Below are 19,328 nucleotides of genomic sequence, written 5' to 3' on the forward strand. Positions count from 1 at the left end.
TAGAAAACAATACTGTGTTAATGTTATACTTCCTGAGTGTGATAATTGCATTGCGGTTATAGGAGAAAATACTCCTTTCCTATGGTTCAGAAAGAAAAAAGTTTGCAGAAAATGGTAAACATTACCAAATAATGTTTGAATCTACAAGAAAGATATACAAGAGTTTACGGTACTATTCTTGCAACTTTTGTATAGACTTTGAAATATTTCAAACCAAAAAGATGAGAAGAAGCAATTCAGCCAGAAAAATGAAGTAAAAGATCTTTTAGAATTTACATTTGCAAGTAATCTTTGCCATGTTCTCAAGCAAGGTTGCCATTTCAATGTTTTGAGATGTTTTCAATGTTTAAGAATGTTTCTAACATTCTTTTTTTTTTTTTTTGAGACAGAGTCTTGCTCTGCCGCCCAGGCTGGAGTGCAGTGGCCGGCTCTCAGCTCACTGCAAGCTCCGCCTCCCGGGTTCAAGCCATTCTCCTGTCTCAGCCTCCCGAGTAGCTGGGACTACAGGCGCCCGCCTCGTCGCCCGGCTAGTTTTTTGTATTTTTTAGTAGAGACGGGGTTTCACCATATTAGCCAGGATGGTCTCGATCTCCTGACTTCGTGATCCGCCCGTCTCGGCCTCCCAAAGTGCTGGGATTACAGGCTTGAGCCACCGCGCCCGGCCTGTTTCTAACATTCTTAAAGAACTAAGATTTAGACGATAGCTTTGGCCAGGAGAGCACTTTATGTCAAGTGACCAGAAAAATCCAAAAACTTATTTTACAATAAAAATAACTCAGTTGCCGGGCGCGGTGGCTCAAGCCTGTAATCCCAGCACTTTGGGAGGCCGAGACGGGCGGATCACGAGGTCAGGAGATCGAGACCATCCTGGCTAACATGGTGAAACCCCGTCTCTACTAAAAATACAAAAAACTAGCCGGGCGACCTGGCGGGCGCCTGTAGTCCCAGCTACTCGGGAGGCTGAGGCAGGAGAATGGCGTGAACCCGGGAGGCGGAGCTTGCAGTGAGCTGAGATCCGGCCACTGCACTCCAGCCTGGGCGACAGAGCGAGACTCCGTCTCAAAAAAAAAAAAAAAAAAAAAAAAAAAAAAAAAAAAAAAAAAAAAAATAACTCAGTTGTAAACTCATGAGAGTAGAAACTATACACTGTAACTTTTGTTTATAATCCTGTAGTATTTTGTGCCTAACAGGAAATCAGAACAGCACTAGCTATAACCTGGAATGAGGAAATGGTGAGCATTTACATTACAGCTGAAAAGAGACAAACCAGAGGACACAGCAGATGTTACTTTTCCCTGACAAAGGAGCTCACTGTGAATTACAAATTTCCCTTGAAAAATACTGGGAAACTAATCCCCATAAAATACTACATATATATATATACACACACATACATATATAAATTAGGAACACCACAACTACAGAAGCCTGAGGAAAACTCTTACTACAAAAAAAAATAAAGATTATTGTTATTTTTATAAATTCAATTACCTTTGACTGCTTCTTTTATTACGGCAACAAATTGAATCCAAAGAACATCAGGATCAATTTCTACCCAGCCAATTTGAGGATAAAGATTTTCTACCTATTGAGGAAAAGAAGATTTAGTAAAAACAGCATTAGATCAAGTCAATAGTATGGGTATTTGAGTCTCAAAACTACTGGTTAAAATAATTAATATGATTTTATTATCTAATTAATTTTTATTAAAATTGAAAAAAACACATATATGAAATAACAGAGGACTATATGCCAACATCAAAATAGTAGTAACTCATGAGTTCACAGAAGATTTTAGCTTTGTTTATCTCTACTTTTATTTTCTAAGTTTTCTACAAGGTATGTTTTTAAAATAAGAAAAAATGCTTTTAAAAACTAAAAATAAATTTTTAGAAAAGTGAATTCCAGTTCAGACCATGATAGAGTAAGCACACTCCACCCTGTCTCTTCCACCAAATACAAATATAACACGTGGACAGAATCCATGGAGCAGCTATTGTGGACTCTTAAAAAGTATATTGCAGCAGGTGGACTGCAGGAAGTAGATAAGAATTCAGGTACCATGGAACTGGTGGTGAGTTTCCCATTTTAATCTTCTGAAATCCCCTGGCTTAGACTCAAGACATCCTGAAAACCAGAACTGGGAACTAGGGCACAAAGGAAGCGCCAGAAGCAGCTCTACTGTTTTGGCTCAAAGAATGAGAACGCGAACTCCTAACACTCAGAGGAAATGGGAGAGATCTCCCATTTTTCTTTTTTCCCTTGTCTCCATACTTTTGTACCCACACAATCCTGCAGCAGTGGCAGCAGCAGTTAATTAGTGGTATCAGTGCGTCTCAACAGGTACCTAAAATCCTGAGGAAGGTGAAACTTCCTCTCCAATCAGACGAGCGGTGATCCAAGAGGGTGTGGTCAACCCTATGGCTTTTTTCTCTGTGTGTTTCCACAGCCTAACCCCAGACGCACCCAGCCGAATGGGGTAAGAAAAGCCCCAGCTTTTTGGCCAGGAACCACAAGGGGAGGTTCAGAGAATCAAAAAGTACCAGGGCCGTCTCAGAAACGGAGGAGCTTGGAAAAGATACCACAGAAAGTTGTGTATGAACTCTTAGGCTCACCCCAAAGCTGCACTTGTATGGATGTAATCCTAAACATTATACCAAAGATATTAAGAACACAACTAAAGGACAGACCACTGCCCAGGTCCCAGACTAACTACTAGGTTGCACACACACAGGGCAGATCCAAATAGTACTGCCAAGATTTTGAAAACAAATCTGACATTGAAACTGCAGTCCACAGAAGACTTAATTTGTAGCCTGAACCCAACTGCAATAAATACCTGCCAGAAGAAAAACAACAAAATTCCTCATAGGATTTATAAAACCCCCAGGGTCTTTTAACATAATATTCAAAATTTCTGAATACAATCCAAAACTACAAGGTATATGAAGAACCTGAAAAATCTAACTCATACTGGAAAAGATAATCAAGAAATGCCAATGCCAAGATGACACAGATATCTGACAAACAGTCTAAAGCAGCTGTTAGGAAAATACTCCAAGAGGAGTGAATACACTTGCAACAAATGGAAAGACAAAGTCTCAGCAAAGGTAACTGCAGTAATCATTTAACTACATATGTGTATATCAAGGTCAGTATATCAAGACATCATGAAGAATGCCTTAAATATATCCCATTTTAAAAAGAAAGAAGGCCGGGCGCGGTGGCTCAAGCCTGTAATCCCAGCACTTTGGGAGGCCGAGAGGGGTGGATCACGAGGTCAGGAGATCGAGACCATCCTGGCTAACACGGTGAAACCCCGTCTCTACTAAAAAATACAAAAAACTAGCCGGGCGACGTGGCGGGCGCCTGTAGTCCCAGCTACTCCGGAGGCTGAGGCAGGAGAATGGCGTGAACCTGGGAGGCGGAGCTTGCGGTGAGCTGAGATCTGGCCACTGCACTCCAGCCTGGGCGACAGAGCGAGATTCCGTCTCAAAAACAAACAAACAACAACAACAAAACAAAAAACAAAAAACTAGCCGGGCGAGGTGGCGGGCGCCTGTAGTCCCAGCTGGGTGATAGCGAGACTCCGTCTCAAAAATAAATAAATAAATAAATAAATAAATAAATAGAAAGAAAGAAAAGAAATTCATGAAAGACGTAAAAAAGAAAATTTTAGAATTGAAAAATGTACTGATCAAAATTTAAAACTTACTAGATGGGCTCAATAGCAGAAGGGAGATAGAAGAAAATGAATAAACTTGAAGACAGATCAATAGAAATTATCTGCACAACAGAAAGAAAAAAGATTGGAGGAAAAAAAAAGAACAAAGCCCCAGGGACATACCAAAGGTCTAATATTTATGTAATCAGAGGTCTCCAAAGATGAAAAGAAAGAGTTCAGAGCAGAAAAAAAAATTACTTGAGGGAAGTAACAGTGCTAAAAGCTGCCCAAGTTCAGTGAAACCTATATATTCAAGAGGCTCAGAAAACCTTTACTAAATGAACCCAAAGCATTACACACCCAGATATCATAATTAAAATGCGGAAAACTAAAAGCAAAAAAAAAGTTTGAAACCAGAAACTTCACATATACAGAACAAAAATTTAAATGACTGTGGATTTCTCATCAGTACCATGAAAGCCAGAAATAAGTGGCTCAACATTTACAGTACGCTAAAAGAACTGCCATCCCATATTTCTATAACAAAATCCCAACAGGATTTTTTGTATATTCTAAAATTTATATTAGGCAAAAACACTAAAATAGCCAAAACAATGTTGAAACAGAATAAAGTCAGAGAGGAAAAAAAAGAATAAAGTTAGAGGCACACTACCCAATTTCAAGACTTACTATAAAGCTACAGTAATCAAAATAGTATGCTATTGGCATAAAAACTGACACATAGATCAATGGAACAGAATAGAGAGTCCAGAGATAGACTCACAAATATGACTAGTTGATTTTCAACAAAAGTACAGAGGCAATTCCATGGAGAAAAGATAGTTTTTTCAACAAATGGTGTAACAAGTGGACATCCATATAAAAAAAAAAAAGAAAAAAATCAGGCCAGGCATGGTGGCTCACGCCTGTAATCCCAGCACTTTGGGAGGCCAAGGCGGGCAGACTGCCTGAGCTCAGGTGTTCGCAACCAGCTTGGGCAACACAGTGAAACCCCATCTCTACTAAAAAAAAAAAAAAAAAAAAAAAAAAAAAAAAAAATAGCCGGCGTGGCAGCAGCACCTGTAGTCCCAGCTACTCATGAGGCTGAGGCAGGAGAACTGCTTGACCCCGGGAGGCGCAGGTTGCAATGAGCCAAGATCCAACCACTGCACTCCAGCCTGGGCAACAGAGCAAGGCTCCATCTCAAAAAAAAAAAAAAAAAAAAAAAAAAAAATTCAACCTCAACTCAAACTTTACAACTTACAAAAATTAACTCAAAATGGATCAAGATCTAAATGTAAAATGTAAAACTATAAAATGTTTAGAAGAAAACGCAAGAGAAAATCCTTGTGACTTGGTGTTAGGCAAAGAGTTCACCAAAAGTATAATTCATATAACAAAAAATTGATAAATTGGACTTCATCAAAGTTAAAAACACTTGTTCTGCAAAAGATACTGTTAAGAAAATAAAGAGACAAAAGTACAGACTGGTAGAAAATATGTGCAAATCACATATCCAACACAGGATATATCCAGAATATATATAAATATATCCAGAATATAGAAAAAAAAATTTCAAAACTCAACAGTAAGAAAACAAAGAACTCAATTTAAAAATGGGCAAAAGACTTCAAGCACTCCAACAAAGAAAACATATGGATTACAAATATGTACATGAAGACAGATATTCAGCATCATTAGCCATTAGAGAAATGCAAGTCAAATCAAATAAGTGAAGTTTTAAAAACTAATGATAGCAAGTATTGATGAGGATGTGGAACAACTGGAACTCTGATACATTGTTGGTGAGAATGCAAAATGGTATGGTCACTTGGAACACTCTGAATCTCTTGTTAAGCTAAACATTCACTTACCATATAACCTAGCAATCCCACTCCTAGGTATTTACCCTAGAGAAATTTATCCTATAAGGTTGTACATAGGACTGGTTCAAAGTTTTTTAATGTTCCCTTTAAAATCTGTACACTAATGTTTATAGCAGCTCTATTCATGATCACCAGAAACCAGAAACCACCTAAATGTACTTCAACAGGTGAATGAATGTAGTACATCCATATAATAGACACTACTCAGAAATAAAAAAGAATAAACAAGTGAGATACATAACAACACGGACAAGTCTCAAAGGCATTATGCTGAAGAAAATCCAGTCTCAAAAGGCTACTTACTGTATGATTCCATTTATATGACATTCTTAAAAAGACAAGACTGTGTCATGGAAAACAGATCAGTGGTTACCAGAGGTTAGGTGGCGGGGAGATGTGACTAAAATAAGGTAACACAAGGGAGCTTGGGGATTACTTCTACACATGTGCTAAAGTTCACATAAGTATACAACAAATGTCTATTTTACTTTAATGTAAAAAATAAAATAAATTTTGTAGGCTGGATGCAGTGGCCTGTAATCCAGTACTTTGGGAGGCCGAGGCAGGAAAATCACTTGAGCCCAGGCATTCAAGATCAGCCTAAGCAACGTGGCAAAACCCCACCTCTACAAAAATACAAAAAGAGTGCAGTGGCCCACACCTGTAGTTCTAGCTACTCAGGAGTCTGAAGTGGGAGGATCACTTGAGTCCAGGAGGTAGAGGATACAGTGAACTGTGGCCACACCACTGCACCCCAACCTGGGAGACAGAGGGAGACTGTCTCAATAAATAAATAAATAAACAAACAAATTTCGTAAAAATCTATGGCTTCAAGTTAAAATGATGGCTTAAACATATGCATGCATCTCCAATTCCTCCCAGTCTATTAAAAGGAAAACATCAACAAGGTTTAAATGCATGAGGACAAAGAGAAGAGCAAATAGGATCAGACTAGATTTTAACAAATTTTTTTTTTTTTTTTTTTTTTTTGAGACAGAGTCTCGCTCTGTCGCCCAGGCTGAAGTGCAGTGGCACCATCTCGGCTCACTGCAAGCTCCGCCTCCCAGGTTCACACCATTCTCCTGCCTCAGCCTTCCAAGTAGCCGGGACTACTGAGGCCTGCCACCACGCCTGGCTAATTTTTTATATTTTTTAGTAGAGACGGGGTTTCACCATGTTAGCCAGGATGGTCTCTATCTCCTGACCTCGTGATCCGCCCGCCTCAGCCTCCCAAAGTGCTGGGATTATATGCGTGAGCCACTGCGCCTGCTAACAAATGTTTTTAATACAAACTGAGTGGGCAGGTGGTACACGGCTTAGGACAGAGCAGAAAATGCCAATACCTCACTGCCTGCTCAGATTACACTGCATCTCTACTCACCCTGGCTCCCATTTCACTCAGAGTAAAACCATTATTCATTATAATGGCCTATAAGACCAGAGTCAGGTCACCTCTACCCTTCTCCTGAGAATGTGTCTCCTTAGTTCATTTTATCCCCAGCATCTACAAGTGCCTAGGGTTTCTTAGATATTCCATAAAGTGAATGTATGAATGAACATATGAGTGAACTATGAGAGTGATGCCCGTAAGCAGAGAGCAGAGATTCTAGGTTGGAACTCTGGAAATTAGAGGTTCCTCTGAACGCTGGGATGCCAGATGGGGTTGTACATAGGACTGATTCAAAGTCTTTACAAGGAGCCCCAATTCCTTTCCTCCAGCAAGATCACTGTCCCTCCCTAACCTGGCAGAAAGTAAGAGATTTACTTCTGGAGGGGCTGAACTAGTGTTCTGTACTTGCAAATGACAGATATACCTAAGTGCTAGGCCAAGGCATGGTACCAAAAAAAATGCAGATAACCAATCAAGATCACTAGTTAAGGAAAATTTCTAACATGTAGCATGAAAAGTCCAAAATAAAGAAAAAAGGAACTCTAAGGAAACAGTGACAATATGGGGAGTGTAAAGTGTTACACAAGGTGATGTAGAAAAAGAATCTCTTATTCCCCAGTGAGCTCATCAAGAACAGATTTAACACAATCTATTCTCCTGTCAATTAATACTTCTGCCCTTTCTATGTAAGGCTTTTATGACTATAGACTGTAATAGTTTAACTACAAGAAACACTTTCTTACCCCAGAAAACTCAATGTGGTATCATTGCTTCAAGGCTATAAACCTTCAAATTTGACCCAGGGTCACTTCCCCCCGACGTTACCAATCAGGATGTCACATACCATCCCCAAACAAGTTGCAGTAGTGAAATCTACTATTTTACAGGACAGCCAAACCAAAATTAGATCAAGAATATAATAAAAGTTAAAAAGAAAATTTTTTTGAGTAAAAACAAAAGACAACAACCACTTAGTCCATTTTTCAAGCATGTACAGAGAGTACACAGTATGACTGTTTGGAGTGACCTTTCTGTCCTGTTCTTCCAACCAAGACATTATCATTTTTTTAGTTTCTCATAATGGCATGATGTTCCACTGGGGAACATGATAAATATTCTCCATTTTTAAAACCAAAATATCAAATATTCATATGTAGAGTTTCCAACACAAAATATTCTTCTAGCAGTTAATGCATATATTTAAGAGTCCCTAAGACAGACTTTTTAAAAATACAAATTACAGAAAAAAGCTAAAAATGTACCTCTACTGTTAAACATTTAAAAAATAAAGGCCATCAGAAATAAGACTGATGTCTTCTCACAGCCTATTTTGCTCTTATCTACAAAGGGGAACCTCTTTTTTTTTCTTTTTTAAAAATTTCTTTCCCAGTATCAATCAAATCATACACTAAGAGGTTTTAGGTTTCTATTATATATTCTTTCCATTGGAATATTACAAGAGGTGTAATTTCCACTTGACAGAATAAACACAATCAAGTTCTGTGTCTAAGTCATAGAGTCCCATGAATTCCTAACATTTTAACTGCAATTCAATTATTTATTCTGTAACGATGAGGTAATACACCAGGTACTAAGCAGCAATGTAGACCAACAAGATCCTTGTTCCTAAAAAACTAAAATTATCTGCAGTAAAAGACCAGTTGCTGCTTGTTTTTTTAAAAAAAATTTCTATTCATTGGCTGGGCACAGTGGCTCATGCCTGTAATCCCAGCACTTCTGGGAGGCCGAGAAAGGTGGATCATGAGGTCAGGAGATCGAGACCATCCTGGCTAACACAGTGAAACCCTGTCTCTACTAAAAATACAAAAAATGGCCGGGCGCGGTGGCTCAAGCCTGTAATCCCAGCACTTTGGGAGGCCGAGACGGGCGGATCACGGGGTCAGGAGATCGAGACCATCCTGAGTAACCCGGTGAAACCCCGTCTCTACTAAAAAATTAAAAAAAAAATTAGCCGGGCGAGGTGGCGGGCGCCTGTAGTCACAGCTACTCGGGAGGCTGAGGCAGGAGAATGGCGTAAACCCGGGAGGCGGAGCTTACACTGAGCCCCGATCTGGCCACTGCACTCCAGCCTGGGCGACAGAGCGAGACTCCGTCTCAAAAAATAAAAAAATAAAAATACAAAAAATTAGCCAGGCGTAGTGCTGGGCACCTGTAGTCCCAGCTACTCGGGCGGCTGAGGCAGGAGAATAGCGTGAACCTGGAGGGTGGAGCTTGCAGTGAACCGAGATCGTGTCACTGCACTCCAGCCTGGGCAACAGAGCGAGACTCCGTCTCAAACAAACAACAAAAAAGTTTTTTTCAATGTGGACCAACAATTTTTAAGATACAATTTAGTTTCTAGTCCAGGTGCAGTAACTCGTGCCTGTAATCCCAGCACTTTAGGAGGCTGAGGCAGGAGGATTGCTTGAGCCCACGAGTACAAGATTGCAGTGAACTATGATCAGGCCACCTGGGGAACAGAGTTAGAATCTGTCTCTAAAAATAACAATAATTTTTATAAAGTTTCCAGAAAAAAAAAAAGGCACACAAAATACAATCCCAAATCTTTCATTACTGGAATCAATAGACACAAAATTACTCTGCTAAGTTGCTATACAAGTTCCTAAATACTCAGTTTTCTTTCATTATCTCAATCCTAGCAGCCCTGTAACTACACTTTGAGCAGTACTGCTATAAACTCCTACCACACGGAGAGGCATTGTTGCACATTTCTAAATCTACGACTGTGCTTTACCCGGGAAAAGCAGGCATTCTTTTTTTTTTTTTTTTGTATTTTTATTTACTCATATCTTTCTTTTATCCAGACACATTTTCCACAGTTTAGAGTCTGTGCAAATCATCCTGGCCTCCTGCCACTCACAGCAATCTTGATCCATCTTTGGGATTCCTCATTCCTAAAAAAACTAATGATCTGCCCCAAATTATATATTAACTGTGAAACTTTGCATTTTCTAGTCATTTATTTCTCCCTTCAGTTCCAAACATTTCAATTCCTTAAAAGAAAAATAAAACAAACAAACAAAACAACCAGTGCTTAAAAGTACTTTGTGTCTAGACTTATAAGGGAGACTTTAAAAAGTATCATTGTGTTTGTGATAAATACTCTTAGAAAGATAAGGAGTACCCAGTCACTGAAGGGTGGTGTCTGCCTTTCATTTGTCCTTTCAGGCTGGGATAGGAATAGTGTGTGGGTGGGTGGGCAGTGTTCCCACACAGCTAGCCAGAGAAGGGACCAGGGAGCTGCCACAGTCCCAGTTCCACTGTCTTGGTCCTGAAACCTAAATGGAGGCCGGGCGTGGTGGCTCACGCCTGTAATCCCAGCGCTTTGGGAGGCCAAGTTGGGTGGATCACCTGAGGTCAAGAGTTCAAACCAGCCTGGCCAACATAGCAAAACCCTATCTCTACGAAAAAAAAAAATTAGCAATGCATGATGGTGGGTGCCTGTAATCCCAGCTACTCAGGAGGCTGAGGCAAGAGAATTGCTTGAACCCAGGAGGTGGAGGTTACAGTGAGCCGAGATCATGCCACTGCACTCCAGCCTGGGTGACAGAGCAAGTCTCCATCTCAAAAAAAAAAAAAAAAAACTGAATGGAAGGAAGTCTGATGTTTCCTCAAAACAAATGCTCAAAGCAGGCCGGGCGCGGTGGCTCAAGCCTGTAATCCCAGCACTTTGGCAGGCCGAGACGGGCGGATCACGAGGTCAGGAGTTCGAGACCATCCTGGCTAACACGGTGAAACCCCGTCTCTACTAAAAAATACAAAAAGCTAGCCGGGCGAGGTGGCTGGCGCCTGTAGTCCCAGCTACTCGGGAGGCTGAGGCAGGAGAATGGCGTAAACCCGGGAGGCGGAGCTTGCAGTGAGCTGAGATCTGGCCACTGCACTCCAGCTCGGGCAACAGAGCGAGACTCCGTCTCAAAAAAAAAAAAAAAAAAAAAAAAAATGCTCAAAGCAGTCACTACTCACTGGCACTCTAGCTGGACCCACTCCTGGGCAAGTGTTACAAAGAAAAACACCTCTAAAGTGGTTGGAAGAAGAATGGGACACTGAGTAAAAGGGTGAAAACAGTGCTGCTGGGCATGGTTAGGTAACTGATGGCTCCTGCCCTCCCTCAAATTCCTAACATAAAAAGATGTTGGCCGGGCGCGGTGGCTCAAGCCTGTAATCCCAGCACTTTGGGAGGCCGAGACGGGCGGATCACGAGGTCAGGAGATCGAGACCATCCTGGCTAACATGGTGAAACCCCGTCTCTACTAAAAATACAAAAAACTAGCCGGGCGACCTGGCGGGCGCCTGTAGTCCCAGCTACTCGGGAGGCTGAGGCAGGAGAATGGCGTGAACCCGGGAGGCGGAGCTTGCAGTGAGCTGAGATCCGGCCACTGCACTCCAGCCTGGGCGACAGAGCGAGACTCCGTCTCAAAAAAAAAAAAAAAAGATGTTGGTACTGGGAAGAGAAAATAAGAACACCATAACAGGCTGGCCGCAGTGGCTCACGCCTGTAATCTTGGCACTTTGGGAGGCCAAGGCGGGTGAATTACTTGAGCCCAGGAATTCTAGACCAGCCTGGGCAACATGGCAAAATCCCATCACTATAAAAAAAATACAAACAAATTTAGCCAGGCATGGTGGCCCTTTGCCTGTAGTCACAGCTACTTGGGGGGCTGAGGTGGAAGGATCACTTGAGCCCAGGAGATCGAAGTTGCAGTGAGCCGAGATCACACCACTGCACTCCAGCCTGGGTGACAAAGTGAGACCCTGTCTCAAAAGAAAAAAAGGAACAACAATAAGAACACCATAACAAATAAACATTATTTTTGGTGCACTGACAATTGTGTAGAAACCAACACTTCATTAATATGAGAACAGAAGGATATCAATTTGTTGGTTGCTGACCAATACCAACAGTTCAAGGCTTTACTAACATCCAACCAATGACTTGGCAGGTCTCTCAAACGAGGGGAAATAAAGAATTTTATGAATTCTCAAAGATCGAAAATAGAAAAGTGATAACCACACAGCCTTCGAAACTTGCCCAATACCTCTAATATCCACAGCAATCAGTTGCTCACGTAAGGAACCAACATTTTGTGGAGTAGTAGTTAATAATGATGACAAGTGAAGAACAGAGAATAAACTTAAATTCTACAAAGATATGAAAAGTTATTGAGGCACAAGTCCAAAGGCTATAATAAATAAAAAAGAAAAAAAGTTTTCAAAAATTAGAATGTAAATAAAGATGTGGTAGGAGATCTATCAGGGAAGTGCAGGAAGAACCGAGCAACTCACAAACCACCCTCTGGCTGGATGCGCACAGCCTGCCCAGTCCCGTTCGGCAAATCACCTCAGTCCCATCTAGGTAAGGCTGGACAGGTGGTTTCCCAGGTGGCAGGAGGCGAGCGAGCGGCCCAGGTCATACACCGGGCCCCTGGTGCCCTCAGTCTGGACAGGAAGGGCGCGCGGGGTTCAGCCTAGCCCAGGGAGGGAACGCGAAGACTCAGCCGGTCTGGGCGCGCCGCTCTGGCCCCAGGGCCCGCGGGTGCTGCAGGTGGCCGCGTCCAGGGCGGTAGGTGGGGCCCGCCCGCTCGCCTCCCGAGGCCAGACCCCTGGACTCAGCGAAACCCAGTCAGACCCGCGCCCCAAGGCCGCCTCCAAGTCACCTTCTGCGCGCTGGAGCCGCAGACCCGCGCCGCACGGTCATAGACGTGGCAGCGGATCACAGTACTGCCCACGTCCAGCCCCAGCACGAAGCCAGCGTGCCGCGGCTCCTGCGCTCTCTGCTCCGGGTCCGTCGGCAGCCCGGACATCCCGATCCCACACGCCTCTCTGCTACAGACGTTTCCCCAGAGGGCGCGCTATAAATCCCAATGCTCCAGAATCCCAGGGTGCTGCGCCGGGCCGCCGCCCCCAACCCAACCCACAAACCAGCTCCGCGGGAGAGTTTAGAGAGGCCGGCCCCTGCCGCGGGCTCCACCCCGGCGCCGTGACGACACGGGCGCGCGCCGGCGGCCGCGAGGGAGGGGTGGAGGTGAGCTGGTTTGTGTCGTGCTCTGGAGCCCGAGATCGCCAGCCATGCTCAGCCTCCAGTTGCCGGCCGCTGTTGGATTGACTTGGCCCTTAACTCTTTTATTTATTTATTTTTTTTGAGACGGAGTTTCACTTTGTCGCCCCGGCTGGAGTGCGGTGGCACGATCTCGGCTCGCTGCAACCCCCGCCTTCCGGGTTCAGGCGATTCTCTTGCCTCAGCCTCCCAAGTAAATAGGATTACAGGCGCGCTCCACCACGCCCGGCTAACTTTTGTAATTTTTTTTTTTTTTTTTTTTTTTTTTTTTGAGACGGAGTCTCGCTCTGTCGCCCAGGCTGGAGTGCAGTGGCCGGATCTCAGCTCACTGCAAGCTCCGCCTCCCGGGTTCACGCCATTCTCCTGCCTCAGCCTCCCGAGTAGCTGGGACTACAGGCGCCCGCCAGGTCGCCCGGCTAGTTTTTTGTATTTTTAGTAGAGACGGGGTTTCACCATGTTAGCCAGGATGGTCTCGATCTCCTGACCTCGTGATCCGCCCGTCTCGGCCTCCCAAAGTGCTGGGATTACAGGCTTGAGCCACCGCGCCCGGCCTAACTTTTGTAATTTTAGTGGAGAAGGGGTTTCACCATGTTGATCAGGCTGGTCTCAATCTCCTGATCTCGTGATCCGCTCGCCTCAACTTCCCAAATTGCTGCGATTGCAGGCGTGAGCCACCATGCCCGGCGGCCCTTAACTGTTATTTTTTCTCTTGCGTCTCCAGCTTCCTGAGAGGCAGCGCCTGCGTTTCTCTTAACCCTAGCTACACTTGAGGAATCTCTATTAAAGAAAAATAGCTACCCCATATGCTAATCGTGAGGAGGAAAATATAGGCTAGTTCATATAAAAATCTCAGAAAGTTTCGAGGTGCCATAAGGCACATTTATTCATTTCTCACCCATGATTATGACTAGAGTGCTGGAGAAATTTTTATCTCTGAGTAACTGGCAGACTAACCTGGGTCTCTGCATTCGTGCAGAATTTTTCAAGCTTAAACCATTTGTAGAGGTCACTACCAAATATGGTTTCCATTTTTTTGCTAACATTTTGGGTGCGACTTTATTTCAATATTATTAAATGCACAGCCATTGAATATGCTAGAGTTGAATAAAGTGCTGTTTTTCAAAAATGAAATAAAACAAGTCCCATAAAAAATTCAAAATTTGGCCAAAAGTATTAATGTTTATTAACAAACTGAGAGTTCTCCACGACTTCTCTTCCCAGAAAACGTTGTAAAGTTTGCACACAATGCAAAGCGGTAAACATTTGCTAAATGAAATAGGACGCAAAGAAGAAGACTTTTCCCAGCCCTCTAGTGGGAAATACAGGAGAAAGCTTAATTAAGGTGGCTGCTTTGACCATCACGCTCCACTTCGGCGGTTGCTTTTTTTGGAATCTGAAAACCTCACAGAGGCCCTTTACCTTTTGTTGCTGCCCAAGGGGATGGGCTCATCCAGACACTTGACCAAAGGGAACAAGGCGTCCGGTGGAGATTTCGAGATTCTCGCGGCTCAGGTTCCTGGGCCTGGAACTCTCCTGGGGAAGGTCCTGATCTGCAGGGAGTGGGGAGGTGGTTCCGCCTGCGCCACCCACCTCTCCACTGCCACCAGCAATCTGTGAAGTCAGGGCCTGAAAATATTCCTTATCTTCTTTTTGTAAAATTAGCAAACATATGAATATATGTTTTGTGTGAAAAGGTTTAACAGTGCCAACTGGTATATCAATTAAAAAGTAAAAGATAATCATTTTGGCTGGGCGTGGGGGCTCACGACTGTAATCCCAGCACTTTGGGAGGCCCAGGCGGGTGGATAACTTGAGGTCAGGAGTTTGAGAGCAACCTGAACAACATGGTGAAACCCCATCTCTACAAAAATACAAAAATTAGCTGGGCGTGGTAGCCGGCTCCTGTAATCCCAGCTACTGGGGAGGCTGAGGCAGGAGAATCACTTGAACCCGGGAGGTGGAGGTTGCAGTGAGCCAAGATCATGCCACTGCACTCCAGCCTGGGCGACACAGCAAGACTCTGCCTCGAAATAAATAAATACCTACATGCATGCATACATACCTACTCATTTTGAATCAAAACTTTTTTTAGACAGGGTCTTGCACTGCCACCCAGGCTAGAGTGCTGTGGGGCCACCTCAGCTCACTGCAGCCTCAACCTTCTGGGCTCAGGTGATCCAACTGCCTCAGCCTCCCAAGTAGCTGGGACTACAACCACCACACCCGCCTAATATTTGCATTTTTTTTTTTTTTTTTTTTTTTGAGACGGAGTCTCGCTCTGTCGCCCAGTCTGGAGTGCAGTGGCCGGATCTCAGCTCACTACAAGCTCCGCCTCCCGGGTTTACGCCATTCTCCTGCCTCAGCCTCCCGAGTAGCTGGGACTACAGGCGCCCGCCACCTCACCCGGCTAGTTTTTTTGTATTTTTTAGTAGAGACGGGGTTTCACAGTGTTAGCCAGGATGGTCTCGATCTCCTGACCTCGTGATCCGCCCGTCTCGGCCTCCCAAAGTGCTGGGATTACAGGCTTGAGCCACCGCGCCCGGCCAATATTTGCATTTTTTGTAGAGAGACTGTTTCGCCATGTTGGCCAGGCTGGTCTTGAACTCCTGGCCTCAAGTGATCCTCCCACCTTGGTCTCCCAAAGTGCTGGGATTACAGGTGTGAGCCATTGTGCCCAACCAAATCATTCTTTTTTTTTTTTTTCTTTTTTGAGATGGAGTCTTGCCCTTGTGTGCCCAGGCTGGAGTGCAGTGCTGCTATCTGGGCTCACTGCAACCTCCACCTCCTGGGTCCGAGTGATTCTCTTGCCTCAGCCTCCCAAGTAGCTGGGACTACAGGCGCTGGCCACAATGCCCAGCTAATTTTTGTGTTTTTAGTAGAGTTGGGGTTTCACCATGTTGGCCAGGATGGTCTGGATCTCTTGACCTCGTGACCTGCCCGCCAGGGCCTCCCAAAGTGCTGGGATTACAGGCGTGAGCCACTGCGCAGGGCCAAGTCATTCTTTTGGCCAAATTGTCCTGTTTATCAACTTGCTTTCAGGCAATTTGACAAAATTGGCTTTTTGGCCATACAACGTGAAGCTTGGAACATACACCTGGATGAGTATGTTGTTTTTGTTTGTACCCTGTTCAACAATACTGATTTGTTCCAAGTGGCCTGAGGACTGCCTTCACCAGTGCTGACCATTTTGGTCGTGAGTGTGTGTGTGTGTGTATGTGTTTGTGTGTGTGTGTGTGTGTGAATTATTGTAATTTGAAATAAATGACTAATGGGTCCAGTACTGGTCAGGGTTCTCCAGAGAAATAGAACCAATAGGATAGAGAGAAAGAGAGGTTTATTATTTTAAGGAGTTTCTTCATATGATTGTGAGGGCTGGCAAGTCCTGGATATTTCTGGGGCAGGCTAGCAGGCTGGAAACTCAAGAAGAGTTTCCATGTTGCAGTTTTGAGGAGATTTCCTTCTTTGGGAAACCTGTCTTTGTTCTTTTTTTTTTTTTTTTTTTTTTTTTTTTTTTTTTTTTTTTTTTTTGAGAAGGAGTCTCACTCTGTCACCCAGGCTGGAGTGCAGTGGCCAGATCTCAGCTCACTGCAAACTCCGCCTCCCGGGTTTACGCCATTCTCCTGCCTCAGCCTCCCGAGTAGCTGGGACTACAGGCGCCCGCCACCTCGCCCGGCTAGTTTTTTGTATTTTTTTTTAGTAGAGACGGGGTTTCACCGTGTTAGCCAGGATAGTCTCGATCTCCTGACCTCGTGATCCGCCCGCCTCGGCCTCCCAAAGTGCTGGGATTACAGGCTTGAGCCACCGCGCCCGGCCGGCTGTCTTTGTTCTTAAAGCTTAAAATCAACCTTGTGTGAGACTCACTCAGGTTTTGGAGGGTGATCTGCTTTACTCAAAGTATACTAATTTAAATGTTAATTACTTCTAAGAAATACCTTCACAACACCTAGACTGGTGTTTGACCGAACAGCTGGGCATACAGTGTGTCTAACTAGCCTAGCCAAGTTCACATGTAATAGTATCCATATCAGTTCCCCATTCACAACAGAGAAAACGGCTTTGTATTACCTGATGTTAATATTTAGTATATTTCCCAAAGTGATATTTCTTGGTTTCTTGAAACCTGACACTTCCTTAATGATCCTTTTTATAAATTCAAATAAATTACATTGGGTATTATCAAAATCATAGAATTTGAAAACAGGCGCCTTAGAAACCACTTAATCTAGTGTTTCTCAAATTGTTTTCAGATCTTGAACAACTTTGAGGCCCTAATGAACACTATCTTCCCAAGAAGATACTTATACACACAAAATTTTGCACATAACTTCAGGTGCTGGGTGTTGGGTAAAGCAAACATAAAGATCTCAGATAAAAATCAAGATCTTATTTCACAGTTGAGTAGGAGAGGCCTGGGGGAACAAAGAGATACATATTTCTCCCACTTTCTTTGTTCTCTGTCATCACCTCCTACCCTGTTCTTCCCCCTAAGGGAAAGGAGTATATGGGCAACAGGGCACAGGGCTCAGAGGCTTCTAAGGCCCTTTGATAACTGGTCAGTCATTCTCTTTTTTTTTAATTTTTAAAAAGTTTTATGGGTACATAGTAGGTGTATATATTTTTGGGTTACATGAGATATTTGGATACAGGTATGATAATTACATCAGGGTAAATAGGGTATCCTTTACGTCAAGCATTTATCCTTTGTGTTGCAAACAACCCAATTATACTCTTTTATTTTTAAATGTACAACTAAATTGACTGTCAAAAAATACTCGATGTTGGTGTGAATGTGGTGAAAGGGGAACACTTAGACTGCTGTTGAGAATGTAAATTAGTACAGCCTCTATGAAAAACAGTGTGGAGATTCCTTAAAAGAACTAAAAGTAGATCTACCATTTGATCCAGCAATCCCACTACTGGGTATCTACCCAAAAGAAAATGTCATTATATGAAAAATACACCTACACAAATATATTTATTGCAGCACAATTCACAATTGCAAAGATATGGAACCAACCTAAGCGCCCATCAACTAATGGGTGAATAAAGAAAATGTGGTATGTGTATATATATATATATACACTATGGAATACTACTCAGCCATAAAAAGGAATGAAATAGTGTCTTACAGCAACTTGGATGGAGCTGGAGGCCATTATTCTGAGTGAATTAACCTAGGAATGGAAAACCAAAGAAGTAGGAGCTAAGTACACAAAGGTACACAAAGTCATATAACAGACTTTGGAGACCCAGAAAGAGGAGGGTGGGACGGGGGTGTGTGATAAGAAGCTACCTATTGGGTACAATGTATACTACTCAAGTGACTGGTTCACTAAAATGTCAGAATTCACCACTATATAATTCATCCCTGTAATTCAAAACCACTTGTACCCCAAAAGCTACTGAAATAAAAAAATTAATGTGATTTTTAACTATAGACACCCTGTCGTGCTATCAAATACTGGATCTTATTATTCTTTCTATTTTTTTTTTTTTTTTTTTTGGTACCTATTAGCTATCCCCACTTCCCCCAGCCCTACTCCTCACCCCTGTCCGCTACCCTTACCAGACCCTGGTAACCATCCTTCTACTCTCTATCTCCATGAGTTCAATTATTTTAATTTGTAGCTCCCACAAATAACTGAGAACATGTGAAGTTTGTCTTTCTGTGCCTGGCTTATTTCACCTAACATAATGACCTCCATTTCCATCCATGTTGTAAATGACAGTGTCAGGCCTCTGAGCCCAAGCCAAGCCATCGCATCCCCTGTGACTTGCACATATACGCCCACATGGCCTGAAGTAATTGAAGAATCACAAAAGAAGTGAAAATGCCCTGCCCCGCCTTAACTGATGACATTCCACCACAAAAGAAGTGAAAATGGCCAGTCCTTGCCTTAAGTGATGACATTACGTTGTGAAAGTCCTTTTCCTGGCTCATCCTGGCTCAAAAAGCTCCCCCACTGAGCACCTTGTGACCCCCACTCCTGCCCGCCAGAGAACAACACCCCTTTGACTGTAATTTTCCTTTACCTACCCAAATCCTATAAAACAACTCCACCCTTATCTCCCTTCACTGACTCTCTTTTCGGACTCAGCCCGCCTGCACCCAGGTGAAATAAACAGCCATGTTGCTCACACAAAGCCTGTTTGGTGGTCTCTTCACATGGAAGCGCATGACATTTTGGTGCCGTGACTCAGATCAGGGGACCTCCCTTGGGAGATCAATCCCCTGTCCTCCTGCTCTTTGCTCCGGGAGAAAGATCCACCTACCACCTCTAGTCCTCAGACCAACCAGCCCAAGGAACATCT

At 43.4% G+C, this 19,328-nt stretch overlaps 1 protein-coding gene across 1 annotated transcript in view; it reads right to left on the minus strand.

Moving 5' to 3' along the window:
• GK5 (glycerol kinase 5) overlaps positions 1-12,911 on the minus strand; it is a 68,624-nt gene extending 55,713 nt beyond the window's left edge. The window contains exons 1-2 of the mRNA XM_010378276.2: positions 12,616-12,911; positions 1,492-1,585 (exon numbers count right to left, since the gene is read on the minus strand). Coding sequence (XP_010376578.1) covers positions 1,492-1,585; positions 12,616-12,762 — 241 coding nt within the window. The 5' untranslated portion in view covers positions 12,763-12,911. The remainder of the gene's footprint in view (positions 1-1,491; positions 1,586-12,615) is intronic.
• Positions 12,912-19,328: the final 6,417 nt, after the last annotated feature.

This window comes from Rhinopithecus roxellana, chromosome 1 (assembly GCF_007565055.1).
Source record: "Rhinopithecus roxellana isolate Shanxi Qingling chromosome 1, ASM756505v1, whole genome shotgun sequence".
Lineage (NCBI taxonomy): Eukaryota > Metazoa > Chordata > Mammalia > Primates > Cercopithecidae > Rhinopithecus > Rhinopithecus roxellana.